General features: G+C 50.7%; 1 protein-coding gene across 1 annotated transcript in view; it reads right to left on the bottom strand.

The window, feature by feature from the left end:
- Positions 1-821: 821 nt before the first annotated feature.
- The window catches only part of ehd4 (EH-domain containing 4), a 45,706-nt gene continuing 31,935 nt past the window's right edge, over positions 822-14,592 (bottom strand). Inside the window, exon 4 of the mRNA XM_056296304.1 lies at positions 822-1,033. Within this exon, the coding sequence (XP_056152279.1) occupies positions 822-1,033 (212 nt within the window). The remainder of the gene's footprint in view (positions 1,034-14,592) is intronic.

Genomic DNA, 14,592 nt, shown 5'->3' with positions numbered 1-14,592 from the left:
GCGCCGCTGGGCTGCCCCTATTATTATTCTAATAATCATCATTATAATCAATAATAGTATTGTTATTTATGAAGCACTGGTTAAAAATCAACAATTCTAGAACAGCTCAGTATTGTGGAACAATATTGTATGTGTCAGACATGGCACAACGTGGAGTCAAATCTCTAGTAGCTTCTCTAAAATCAGTTCATAACATCACCATTTTTCTAATTCAAATTTTCTGTGAACTTTATCCAATACAAGTTAGATGTTGACTTCCTTCTCGGGAAACAAGAATCCCAAAACTTCTGTTTTCCCCAATTGTACTCGGCCAATTACCCCACTCTTCCGAGCCGTCCCGGTCGCTGCTCCGCCCCCTCTGCCGATCCGGGGAGGGCTGCAGACTACCACATGCCAGGGGGACGTAACGCGTGGGAGGATCACGCTGTTCCCCCCAGTCCCCCCTCCCCCCTGGAGAGGTGCCCCGGCCGACCACAGGAGGCACTAGTGCATCAACCAGGACACATACCCACATCCGGCTTCCCACCCCGCAGACACGGCCAATTGTGTCTGTAGGGACGCCCGACCAAGCTGGGGGTAACACGGGGATTTGAACCGCTGATCCCCATGTTGGTAGGCAACGGAATAGGCCGCCACACTACCCGGACGCCCAAAACTTAAAATATTTTCAAACTTCAACAACGACTAGTGTCCTTCACAGGTGAGAGTCTGAGCACTGGTATTTCAGGAGTTCACAACTTAAAACTAACAGGCTCCTGTACCTGACAAGCTAAATCTTTATGTAATAATGGGTTTTACTTAAACGGCAGAAGTCCCTCGTATCAAGCCTCTTTATACTGTACAGAGATTCTGGACCTCCTGCATACCTGGTCAGCCTTGTTGAGGACCACCCTGATCTTGTCGTCCTGTCCCCTGAACGCCTTGATGGCCTCGGAGAACTCATCCGAGATGTCCAGCTTGTGAGCGTCAAACAGCAGGATGATCCGATCCACGCGCTCTCCGAACCAACGTAGGACCTCGGAAAAGTCGTAGCCTGGACGGAGACACGACAGTTAATGACGGGGTTAGGTTGGTTGGTGTTCCTGGTGGTGGTGGTAGTACATGTAGTATTAGTAGTAGTGGTAGTTGTATTTCTTGGTGCTGTTTTCTCACATAGACTTCAGTTTGAGCTTGTTATTGTGAGGTTAAATTGTACAAGTTGATGGTAGACTAGCCTTGTGGTCAAGACCACCCAGTCGCCAGAGAGACTTTAAGGTGGCAAGTCCAACTCAAGACCAGTGGGGTCAAAGCTTCTATAAAGACTGACGCCAGAACAGCACATGTCCAATTACGCCACAGACATGGAGAATACTGGTTTCTGATTGGCTGGAGGGTGTGCGTTAAACTGTATGGTCCACACGTAGCTCAGCTCAAGTTTGACCACTGCTCTGAATTCCTGCGCCGGCCACAGCTTTGCCACGTGAAGACGGCGCCGGGCCACAGCGGCATGGTGTTGCTCTGTTCTGAGTTGTCGGTTTCTGCGGATTGAACGTGTCGACTGCCAATCAAATACTATAGGCCTGGATTGCTACACGAGTAACTTCAGGAATCGGGAACAATTTATCGTCATTTCTTACATGCGCTTGCGTACACAAAGAAACAACATTTGGTTTCCCCAGCCCACAGCAGCGCAACACAAAAAACACGCATCCAAAATGTCCAAAAGACGACACCACCAACAACAGAGAGAACAAAGCAAAACAACACAAACGGTTAACAACGCGGTCCACTCAGTGCAGCGCAGTCCAAAAAATCCCTCTGTCCAGAGAACGAACGCCAGCCAGGAGGACTGTCGGACTGCCGGTCTGCATGGCTAGCGGTTAGCTTAGCCTGCCCCGCCTCCGCGCCCTGCCAGACCGCCCTCGGCGTTTCCTGCCTGGGGGCAGCTCCAGGCAGGGGCCGCGGTCCCTGGGCCCATCGGACGAAGCAGACCAGGCTCCCCCAGCCGATCCAACGTCAGCTCTCCCAGCCAGACACCTTCGACACACCTCCCCGGCACCCCACACGATGACACAGACAAAAACACTGCACAGTTGACACTAGGCGAGGCCACCGCCAGACTGCCTCGGTGTTTCCTCTCAAGTACAGCTCCGGGCAGGGCCGAACAGCTCCGGGCAGGGCCGAACAGCTCCGGGCAGGGACGAACAGCTCCGGGCAGGGACGAACAGCTCCGGGCAGGGACGAACAGCTCCGGGCAGGGCCGAACAGCTCCGGGCAGGGCCGAATAGCTCCGGGCAGGGCCGAACAGCTCCGGGCAGGGACGAACAGCTCCGGGCAGGGACGAACAGCTCCGGAAAGGGCCGAACAGCTCCGGGCAGGGCCGAACAGCTCCGGGCAGGGCCGAATAGCTCCGGGCAGGGCCGAATAGCTCCGGGCAGGGCCGAACAGCTCCGGGCAGGGCCGAACAGCTCCGGGCAGGGCCGAACTGCTCCGGGCAGGGCCCGAATAGCTCCGGGCAGGGCCGAACTGCTCCGGGCAGGGCCGAACTGCTCCGGGCAGGGCCAAACAGCTCCGGGCAGGGCCGAACAGCTCCGGGCAGGGCCGAACTGCTCTGGAAAGGGCCGAACTGCTCCGGGCAGGGCCAAACAGCTCCGGGCAGGGCCGAACAGCTCCGGGCAGGGCCGAACAGCTCCGGGCAGGGCCGAACTGCTCCGGGCAGGGCCGAATAGCTCTGGAAAGGGCCGAACAGCTCCGGGCAGGGCCGAACAGCTCTGGAAAGGGCCGAACTGCTCAGGGCAAGGCCGAACAGCTCAGGGCAGGGCCGAATAGCTCTGGAAAGGGCCGGACAGCTCAGGGCAGGGCCGAACAGCTTTGGAAAGGGCCGAACAGCTCAGGGCAGGGCCGAACAGCTCTGGAAAGGGCCGAACTGCTCCGGGCAGGGCCGGACAGCTTTGGAAAGGGCCGGACAGCTCCGGGCAGGGCCGGACAGCTCTGGAAAGGGCCGAACTGCTCAGGGCAGGGCCGAATAGATCTGGAAAGGGCCGGACAGCTCCGGGCAGGGCTGTAAGCTCTCTCAGCCGATCCAACGCCAGCTCTCCTAGCCATTAAATGAAAAAAAAATCGACAAAAATAAAACAAAATAAAAAACTTCACACGAAGACACAAACTTAGACGTGGACAAAGACACTGGATAGTCGGCACTGGGTGAGGCCGCCGCAAACGTGAGTTCGCACCGCCATCTTCCCACTTCCAACCAAAGCTGGAACACTCCTCAAGTGACTTTGTTATTGGAGACGCAAAGTCAAGAGACAGCGTTAGCAGCAGCTACCGACGTCTGCGGCGCAAGAAGCGGGGGAGGACAGCTGGATTCCCAGTTCGGCTTCACTGTCGTAAACATTGCATACTGCTTCCTAGTGTAATACTGTCCAACATCCATCACTGGTTATCAAGCAACATGGGGTGAGTATCCTCATTCACAGCAGACAGGACCCTGCAAACTGCTTCATGCTGTGCTGAACCCACACATCCCAGACTCGACACTCCACAAAGGAGGCTTTCCCTTGCAATGGGCCGACCGCACTGAGGACTCAGGCGAAAGGGAGGGCAGAGGTGTGTGTCTTTATGTCAATCAAAGGTGTAGTACAAACACTAAGACTGTTGTCACAGTCATGCTCGATGGAGTTGGAGTCACTCACCATCTAGTGCACACCCTTCTCCCTGCCGTGGGAATTTTCCTCCGTCGTACGGAACGCTGTCTACATCCCACCGCAAGCCGGGGCATCAGCAGTTAGCGAGCATGTCATGGGTGTTGAAAACGCTCACCCATATTGGGTGGCGCTGATACTCGGTACCATAACCATGTCAACCTGAAAAAGCTCTACCAAGATTTAAACAGTGGATCCGTTTCGCCACCAAGTATGACGAAGTGCGAGATCAGCGTTGGTGTCGACTCTGACGCATTTCATTCCGTGGCTTGGGCACCCAGGGACGGTCTGCTCATAACAGGATTCCTCGAATCCCCAAGTATTCGTTAAAAACGCAAACACACAAAAACCAAGTACTAGGGTGGTGAAACAATGGTCTCCCCAAGACTACGGAGAGACTTAGTGACTGTTTCGATATTACAGACTGGTCTGCCTTTAGACCAGTGTTTCTCAACCCAGTCCTCAAGGAACCCCTATCCTGCAGATTTTCATTGTAACCCTGCATAGGTAGCCCTGCTTGTACTTACTCGACCAATCATCTCGCAGCACTTAATTATGCAAGGTGTGCAACATCTGACAAAATTCATTGCTGATTGGTTGAATAACTACAAACAGGTACCTATTCAGGGTTGCAAAGAAAATATGCAGGATAGGGGGTCCTTGAGGACTGGGTTGAGAAACACTGACTTAGACGATTGTACCAGTGCTGTAATGTCTTGCATCCATTTCTCAGAAAGTACATTCCATCCAAGACAGCGTCTGTGTTTAGTAACAACAAGCCATGGTTCAGCAGAGTTTGAAATGCTATGTAGGGGGGAAAACAGTACATTTAAGAGGGGCAAGAGAGAACTCTACAAAACCACAAAATGTGAATTTGAGTGGGTAGTGAGGAAAGCTAAGGCCAATTACAAATGCGAGCTGCATTACGAGCTCCAGACCAAGGACAGCAGAGGTGTGTGGCAGGGACTGTTACAAATGACCTGCTAATGAAGAAAATTAAATGAAAGCCACTTTGTCGTTGTTCAGGTTACAATGAAATGTGTTCTCTGCATTTAGAAAGGACCTGCGGCAGCCTGCGGTTTGAACCCAGGACCTTCTCGCTGTGAGGCAGCAGTGCTAAGTACTGGGCCCTCGTGCCAAACACTCAGCCTGTAACGGTAACCCCACCCTCCCTGATGATATTAATGAACTCAACTGTCGTTCTGATAAAACCTCAACCTGCCAGAAGAGTCTGCCTACAGTGGAAGCCCCCTGAGTCCACCTCTTGTGATTGGAGAGCATGAGGTCAGGTGTCTGCTATGTGATCAGAACCGCAGGAAATCTGCAGGCCCTGACCTTGTGTCCTCGGCCACTTTCATAACGGTGTGCTGCTGAACTTGCTTCTGTTGTGACTTGTATTATTAATTGGTCCATCAACCAGTATAAATATTTTCAAACTCATTGACCATTAGCACAGGTGCCCCCTAAGGGTTGTGTCCTCTCACCTCTGCTATACTCATTATACACCAGTGGCTGTATTCCACACTCTGACACTGTAAAAATGACTGTTTGCTGATGACACAACACTGGTGGGACTGATTTCCTGTAACGATGAGACAGCTTATAGAAAGGAGGCCTCCTCTCTTGTCGACCGGTGTAGCAAAAACAGCCTGGAACTGAACAGCAACAAAACCAAAGAAATTGTGTTCGACCTCCATAAAAATCAGGAAGCGCTACTACCACTGGCCATTAACAACCAGGTTGTAGAGAGAGCGGATCATACCCTCCCCCCTGAAATGGGGAGACAACTGTGCTACCATCCAGAAGAAAAAGACTATTCGGTAACACTTCAGTATGGGGAACGTAGTCACCATTAATTAGGTGCTTATTAGCATGCAAATTAGCAACATATTGGCTCTTAATTGGTCATTATTACGTACTCATTAATGCCTTATTCTGCATGGCCTTATTATACAACCAGTAAGCCATTAACTATGAGTTTTCCCTCTATAACCTCAGAAGTATTGCTTATTAGTAGTACCATCTCAATATGCTTTGCTTAGTATGGCCTTTATAAGGTGGTAGTACCACAAGAAGAGTTATTCTCCCTTACTAACACTTAATGGATATGGTCTGTTCTTACATAACAACACACAAAACTACAAGTGTTCATAGTGTTACATTACTGTAAATTAAGTTTTTGTTACTTAGAATATGTTCCCCATACTAAAGTGACATCTTGATCATTACTAATTCACTAGTAATTAAGTTTTTGTTACTTAGAATATGTTCCCCATACTAAAGTGACATCTTGAGCATTACTAATTCACTAGTAATTAAGTTTCTTTATGTTCCCCATACTAAAGTGTTACTGGATATTCTTTCTAAGGCAGCTGTGTGCAGTTGTGTCAAGGGTTGTAATGGTCCAGTTCTACAGAACTGTAGCAGAAAGTGTGCTGACTTTCTCAACAACTGTACGGTACGGCAATTGTACAACCCACAAGAAAAATTGTTGGGAAGAGCGCACAGCTTCAAAAGCAATTGGCTGTGAACTTCCTGCTATTCCCGAGTTATACCATGTTCACATTCAGCCGAAAGGTTTTAAAATGTCAAAGGACGCCTCACCCCCAGCTAAACCCTATTCAGCCGTCTCCCTCCGGGTGAAAGGCTGCAGGTCCCAGAGCAGGACATCTCACTTCCACAGTAACACAATAGAGGCGCGTACGAGTACATTTGTGGCCATCTTCCAACGCTGTGATGGCAAACATTCCCAAACCCTCTGACGAGGACACGTGGCCACTCAAACTGTAGTTAATGGTCACACCCACACTTGCATATGACACTGGCCGTTGGTTTCGGGCGAGGGTGGGACACCTGCAGTCAGGTGAGACTGAAGAGGTCACTTAGATGATGATGAAACATGTCTGTCAGACGTTGTGTCCAGATGCATTAATCCGCAGCCTACATGTTTCACTGTACAAAGACGGTGTCCTTAAACACATGCCCTTTAATTTGTTACTTTAAGAGCGTGGGACATATAGTTGCATTAACTAAAATATAATATAATAGTGTGTTTTTGTGGACACTGCTTGTATATGTTGTGTGGTTTACTGTCGAGCACACCGAAACAAACCCCAAATCAACTGTAAAGCTGTTGTGGCAATAAATTATTGAATCTGGAAAGTAAAAAAAAGAATGGAAGAAATGTCTGAATTTCCAATTTTTCCTGAATAAAATCTCATCGTTGTAAAGTTGGGTCCAGCTGAGTCCATGTCCCACATTTCAAAAATGAAGCCGGAGGGTAAAATACCGTAGCAGATATGCATGGCGGCGAAAACTCCGAAAGTAACACCCAGACTGACGGAGAGCAGAATCAGCTCATCTGGACACCACCTTTATTAAGAGAAACGTGTCATCATCATGTCAGCCACCTCTTCAGTCTCACCTGACTGCAGGTACCCCCACCCTCATAAACAATACAGTGGCTGCAGGTACCCCCACCCTTATAAACAATACAGTGACTGCAGGTGTCCCCACCCTTATAAACAATACAGTGACTGCAGGTACCCCACCCTTATAAACAATACAGTGACTGCAGGTGTCCCCACCCTTATAAACAATACAGTGACTGCATGTACCCCCACCCTTATAAACAATACAGTGACTGCAGGTACCCCCACCCTTATAAGCAATACAGTGACTGCAGGTGTCCCCACCCTTATAAACAATACAGTGGCTGCAGGTGTCCCCACCCTTATAAACAATACAGTGACTGCAGGTACCCCCACCCTTATAAACGATACAGTGGCTGCAGGTGTCCCCACCCTTATAAACAATACAGTGGCTGCAGGTACCCCCACCCTTATAAACGATACAGTGGCTGCAGGTACCCCCACCCTTATAAACAATACAGTGACTGCAGGTGTCCCACCCTTATAAACAATACAGTGACTGCAGGTGTCCCCACCTTTATAAACAATACAGTGGCTGCAGGTACCCCACCCTTATAAACAATACAGTGACTATAGGTGTCCCCACCCTTAAAAACACTACAGTGACTGCAGGTGTCCCCACCCTTATAAACAATACAGTGACTGCAGGTACCCCACCCTTATAAACAATCCAGTGACTGCATGTGCCCCCACCCTTATAAACACTACAGTGACTGCAGGTACCCCCACCCTTATGAACGATACAGTGGCATAACGACCCAAACCAACGATCGGGTTCATATGCAAATGGCTGTGACCGTTAACTAGAGTCACAATGCCCAGGTCCATGTGTACCATTCACAGAGGGTTGGGGAATAGTTGCCATGACAGCAATGTAAGATGGTGACAGATGTACTCTGAGCCACCCCTCGGTTCGGGGATGGCCGTTCCCTCTTCACATAGGCGGCCTCTTTGACTCCCCGTTGAAACCATCGCTCCTCCCCATCAAGGACGGTCACATCCTCATCCTTGAAAGAGTGGCCGCCGGCCTGTAGATGGCGTGGACTGTGGAGTCCTGGCCTGACGCGTTAGGGCCCAGACACACCAAACCGGCGGGCGGCGACACAGGCCGACTGTTGCGTCGCCTCACGTCGCCTGGGCCGGAAAGAAGCACTTGAACACACCGCAAAGACTTTACAGCCGACGGCCAACTAGCGCGTAGGTTCTGCACCGATTCGCTAAGCTGAGCGGCCGATCAGAGGGGTCTCTCTCACTGACGGGCTCCACGGATTCAACATGCTGAGTCAGCAGGGGTCCGACTGGTGCTGACGGTGCAGGACACGCCGCAAAACCAGGGTCACAGACGCTCACCGGCGGCCCGACGTTGCCGACCGTCAGCCCGGTGCGCCGGGGCCCGTAGCGCTTCTGCTCAGCTGCTGGTTGACAGAGCTGGAGGGTCCTCCGTACAGGCCGAGTACCCACAACACTAGTATAGCTCACCAGCAAGGCTACCGTCACACAGACCAGTGTGGACAAAATATACAGGGTCAAACGGCGCCATATTTACATCTATTCACCCCCCCGTGCACCACAGTACACAGCGCAGTACACAGCGCAGTACACACCGCAGTACACAGCGCAGTACACAGCGCAGTACACAGCGCAGTACACACCGCAGTACACACCGCAGTACACAGCGCAGTACACACCGCAGTACACACAGGCAGACCGCCTAAAGGTTTTATCTGATGAACATGGACACCGTCAGATACCTGCAGCCTGGCTGTCTGCAAACACTGGACGCCTGCTGGACACGCAGACAGACCTGTTTATAGGCATAACACACATCGTTACCTCACCCCACACACACACACACACACACACACACACACACACACACACACACACACTCACACCACCACCAGTGTCAACCAGGTGACCTGAGAGGAAATAAGTTAGCATAAAGAAACATTATCCCTGTGATCAACGTCTTCCAGCTCGATTCATAGCAAGTATGATTTCCTGTTGGCTGCCGAGTGTGTGTGTGTGTGTGTGTGTGTGTGTGTGTGTGTGTGTTCTCAATGGTTAGGCGTGAACTTTAAGCAAACAAGGGCCTTTCAAGTACTATGTAATATGAGCAAGGTCAAACAGCAGTCACATAACAACAAGCTTCGACCCATCAGGCCGCCGGCTTCTAAGGCCCGGTCACCTCACCTGAGCCTTCTTCCCAGTTCTTCTCCCTGTTAAAGGGTTTTAGGGAGTTGTTCCTAATCCGATGAGAGGGTCTAAGGACAGGATGCTGTGTTGCTGTGAAGCCCACTGAGGCTAATTTGTAATTTGTGATATTGGGCTATACAAATAAAATTGATTTGAATTGATTTGACTAGGATGGACTAGGACTAGGACTTTGCTGACCAGAGATGGTCTCACTCGGATAGACTAGGACTAGGCTGGACTAGGACTATGACTTTGCTGAGAGAGACGGTCTCACTAGGACGAACTAGGTCTACGACTAGGACTTTGCTGAGAGACGGTCTCACTAGGACAAACTAGGTCTATGACTAGGACTTTGCTGAGAGACGGTCTCACTAGGATCTTGGGAGAGAGATCCCTCCTCTGTTGCTCTCCCTGAGCCTTCTTCCCAGTTCTTCTCCCTGTTAAAGGGTTTTAGGGAGTTGTTCCTAATCCGATGAGAGGGTCTAAGGACAGGATGTTGTGTTGCTGTGAAGCCCACTGAGGCTAATTTGTAATTTGTGTTATTGGGCTATACAAATAAAATTGATTTGAATTGATTTGACTAGGATGGACTAGGACTAGGACTTTGCTGACCAGAGATGGTCTCACTAGGATAGACTAGGACTAGGCTGGACTAGGACTATGACTTTGCTGAGAGAGACGGTCTCACTAGGACGAACTAGGTCTACGACTAGGACTTTGCTGAGAGACGGTCTCACTAGGACAAACTAGGTCTATGACTAGGACTTTGCTGAGAGACGGTCTCACTAGGATAGGATGGACTAGGACTACAATTAGGACTTTGCTGGGCAGAGACGGTCTGACTAGAACGGACTAGGACTACAACTAGGACTTTGCTGACCAGAGATGGTCTCACTAGGATAGACTAGGACTAGGATGGACCAGGACTAGGACTTTGCTGACAGAGACAGTCTCACTAGGACGAACCAGGTCTACGACTAGGACTTTGCTGACAGAGACAGTCTCACTAGGACGAACCAGGTCTACGACTAGGACTTTGCTGACAGAGACAATCCCACTAGGACGGACCAGGTCTACGACTAGGACTTTGCTGACAGAGACAGTCCCACTAGGACGAACTAGGTCTACGACTAGGACTTTGCTGACAGAGACAGTCCCACTAGGACGGACCAGGTCTACGACTAGGACTTTGCTGACAGAGACAGTCTCACTTTCTGTCCTGTAAGGCCGGTGGCCGTAGTTTGTCTTTCAGTGTGTAGAGGCGTCTCACTGCTGTGTGTATGTTGTCTACGTCGCCCTTATGCCACTGTGATGTTGAACAAACAGTGTGGACAATAAAAGCTGGTGTTGTACAAATAAAGCCGTGGTGGCAGACTGGAGGCAGACTGGAGGCAGACTGGAGGCAGACTGGAGGCAGACTGGCGGTGTGGTGTTTCGGGTGAGCAGCTTTTCTGACGTCGGGGACTCGACGTTAGTCCTGATAAGCACAGCTTGACCCTGATATGCCACAACAGCCGTACGGGTGGACCCTCCCTCCATGAATAAGGAATACGTGTTTCTACTGAGAACAGGAAGGAACAAGGCAGGTCTGGGATCAGGTTACACTTCTGGTTTCACGTGTCCGGTGTGGCCCAGGCGGGCGGTGCCTGTTAACAGTAAATACAGTCTAAACAATGAGTCAGGAAACCTCGTTCTTCCACCGGCCGCCCCACAGCCACGCCGCCGTCTGTCGCGCAGGCAGAAATAGATCCGATAGAAGAAAAAGCCACCCGGACAAAACCCCGTCCGCCGTTTCTGTCTCAGCTCTCCCCGCCCGGCCGGCACAGCCTCCCAGACACTTCTTCTTCTGGTGAAAAACGCCATATGGTTAACAGGAATACTTCCTTTAGCCACACTCATTTTACCCACGATGCTTTCCTGTTACAGATACTGGCAAGCTCAAATGCCACAATATTTTGACCGAGTACCTCAATATTGATAATGTGAGGCTATCTTAGGATGACTTAGTAAGGTGTTGACACGTCAGAAACTGTTGATAAATGATCATTAGTACTGTGGATATGATGACCAGGCAGGCAGACATGTTCATGTCAGCCTTTAAGACCAGGGAATGACAACCATGAAGTTATACATATATCACCATGTTACCACAACCACAATCCCACAACACATCTAGTCTCACATCACCATGTATATCCATGTTGTAGCCACATACTGACCAGATGTACTGCAGCCTATAGTCCTAAATCAGGATTCTGAGACACACAAGTATACATAATGATGACAGAACGTTTCTTTACATTGAAAAGTTAATCTGATGTTGTAATTTATCGAAAGTTTATTTAGCCCTGTAGTCTCAGTCAAAGTAACATTCTCCAAATTGATGCAGCCAGGACGGGGCATGGCTGGCACAATAGCGTCGTGACTGTGATGCGTGAACCGGATTGGTTTTACAGAACCGGTCCCTGGATTCGGAACCCAAATGACCCTGTCTGACAAACTGTACAAGCGATTTACAAGACGCAAGAAGGACAGCAGTATCACAGCTACAGTTGATTCAAGACACCGTTGTAAAGCCGGGCCCAGTGGTGGCCCCGGGCCCAGTGGTGGCCCCGGGTCCAAAATATACAACATGAAGCCGGTGAGTGAAATGACATCATAACTGATATGCAAGATGGAGAAAACTATGAAGATCTAAAAAACTAAAAATAAACTGAATTATCCACTAACTATACTGTAATACTGTTGAGTAACTTTGCCAGTCAGAGCATTTAACCCGTTTAGTATTGTAACGCTGGGTGGAGTTTCTTGTGATGTGTGTTGCTTTGCAGTGATTTTATTGAGGGAGGTGTGCACTGTAGCGGGTAACTGGCTGAGAAGTTCGGGGGGCGGGTAAATTATTACACTTCACAGGGAATGACTGAGACTTGAGGAGAGAGAGGATGGCGGATTATGCTATGGAGCGCTAGCTAATAGGGAGTTCAAGCACCAGAGAGAGCCAGCGGGCTAGCTACCCTGTTTAGTTGTTTTTACCGGGGACACCTCGGCCTCGGGTTAGCTTGTGCTGCGGCAAGGGCAGAAATCTGGGCTCGGTTGACCTATCAACAGCAACATCGCCTCTTCGCTGTTCTTCCTCCATCTTCCTAGCTAGCTACTCTGCAACGCTACAGTATGGTAGCGAATTCAGGGGGCAGCCGGGAACCGTCGCACATGGGACGCGAACCTGCGTCGCCCACACCACAACTGCGCTAACCAGTCGACATAAGGGTCCGACCCGTTAGCCGAGGGCTAGCGAGTCTAGTCATCTGTGGTTGTTGCACTACTCCCCTCCTTCAGCATACCAGCTACCTCACGCCTCTGGGCGCACGCACTTCCGATGGCCTCACGGTCCAGACACCAATGTAGCGAATTCAGGGGGCAGCCGGGAACCGCCGCAGATGGGACGTGAACCTGCGTCGCCCACACCACAACTGCACTAACCAGTCGACATAAGGGTCTGACCCGTTAGCCAAGGGCTAGCGAGTCTAGTCATCTGTGGTCGTTACACTACTCCCCTCCTTCAGCATACCACGCGCTTCCGATGGCCTCACGGTCTCATCATCCCACTTCAGACACCAATGTAGCGAATTCAGGGGGCAGCCGGGAACCGCCTCAGCTGGGACGCGAACCCGGGTCTCCCGCACCGTGGGCGACTACATTAACCGGTCGACTGAAGGGTCCGACCCGTTAGCCGAGGCCTAGCGAGTCTAGCCATCCATGGTCGTTACAGTAGGTTTGTGATCTCCGTTAACCCCGGCCCAGTCATGCGGGATGTGAGATGTAAACAAATGACGTTAAGAACGCCGTCGAAAAAGCTGAGCTTTCCTTCTCTGATCTACAATCAGCACCTAAAACAGAGGAGACGGCAGCGGGTATTCCTGGCTCTGGTACTGTATGACCTGCTCTCCTCAGGGAAGTTACAGAACTGTCTGTGACGGGTCTGACTGGTTCTCGTGTTGCTGTGAAACCGTTGGGACGGGATCGGTGCCAGTTCTGTTCATTTTCACGTCGTTTCTCCACCATCGGCTGTTTAACCCGCCAACGTTAACAAGCTTCGCGCTGACTTCCCAAAAAAGCGGCGTGCCAGCAGGGCGTGACTGGGACGGTGCCGAGAAACAGACAGACGGACAGCGGAGTCGGACAGACAGACTGATGACTGTGAGGCGGCTGGGTGCTGGAGGTCAGTGAGGTCGTTCTTGGACCAGGATGAGATGATTAGCTGACAGAATAGAGGAACCAGACTTTGGCGGGCCATAAAAGACACGCTGGGGTGGAAGAGAAGTCCACAGGAATGACTTATAGCGAGTCAGCACTTTTAAACGCCGCTATCTCGACGTGTTTACATAGCGAGTAAAACAGAGTAGAATAGAATAGGATAGAATAGAAGAGAAGAGAACATAATGTGCTTTGGCAGTAGCTTTCTCCATGTTTCTACGTCTTCTACATCTGCCTCGGCGTGACGGCCACACAACAGGAATTAAAAGCAGACAGGAAGCGTGACATCCTAATCAGTACGACAGAAGTAAGAGTACTTAAGTGTAACACATAACAGCCACACGGCGAGGATTTATCAACTGCAGAATAACAAGCGGGGTTTTTTTTTCTTCCTATTTCCATCAGCTAACTGTCAAACCACACCCGTTGACACCAACCTGGCAGCCGAAAGTGGATTACCGACCACAGGCAACTCCACCCACAGGCCCCGGCTCTACACGCCACACCAGCGGCTTAACATTTCCTCAGAACCTATGGACATATAGCTGAACACTTGGGACAAAACACACCACCGTTAGCTGAGCATTTGCTGACGAGCTGATGGAATGTGACGAGCTTCATCTGAAAACAGGCCCAGCTTCTCTCCTCGCAGTAGTCCTGAGCCTCGAGAAACCTCCTCGGATGGTTAATTACATTTTCATTCCCCTGTTCTGCTCTGCCCTGACGTCAGTGTGTGTGTGTTGGGTCGGAGCTGGGCTGGTAAACTTCTTGAGGAACAAGCTCGGCCTCATCTGAGCACTGCTAAACGCTTCCAGATGGAGGGAACACCCTTCTCCAGTCTCTCCTTCCATTCCTCCACCTAAGCCCTCCGTAACTCTCTCCACCCCTGTATCGTTTCCCCCCTCCGCTAACGTGCGCCGCGGGCACGTACCTCAGGGATGAGTTCAGCCTTTCGTGAGTCCGATAACAGCAGGCGTCTAAGCGGCAGCGTGGGGGAGGTGTGTGTGACGGGGTTCGTCGTGGGGCTC

The sequence above is a fragment of the Lampris incognitus genome, chromosome 16, assembly GCF_029633865.1.
Source record: "Lampris incognitus isolate fLamInc1 chromosome 16, fLamInc1.hap2, whole genome shotgun sequence".
Classification (NCBI taxonomy): Eukaryota; Metazoa; Chordata; class Actinopteri; order Lampriformes; family Lampridae; genus Lampris; species Lampris incognitus.
The sequence above is the reverse complement of the archived record's forward strand: the minus strand, read 5'-3'. Positions and strand labels throughout refer to the sequence as shown.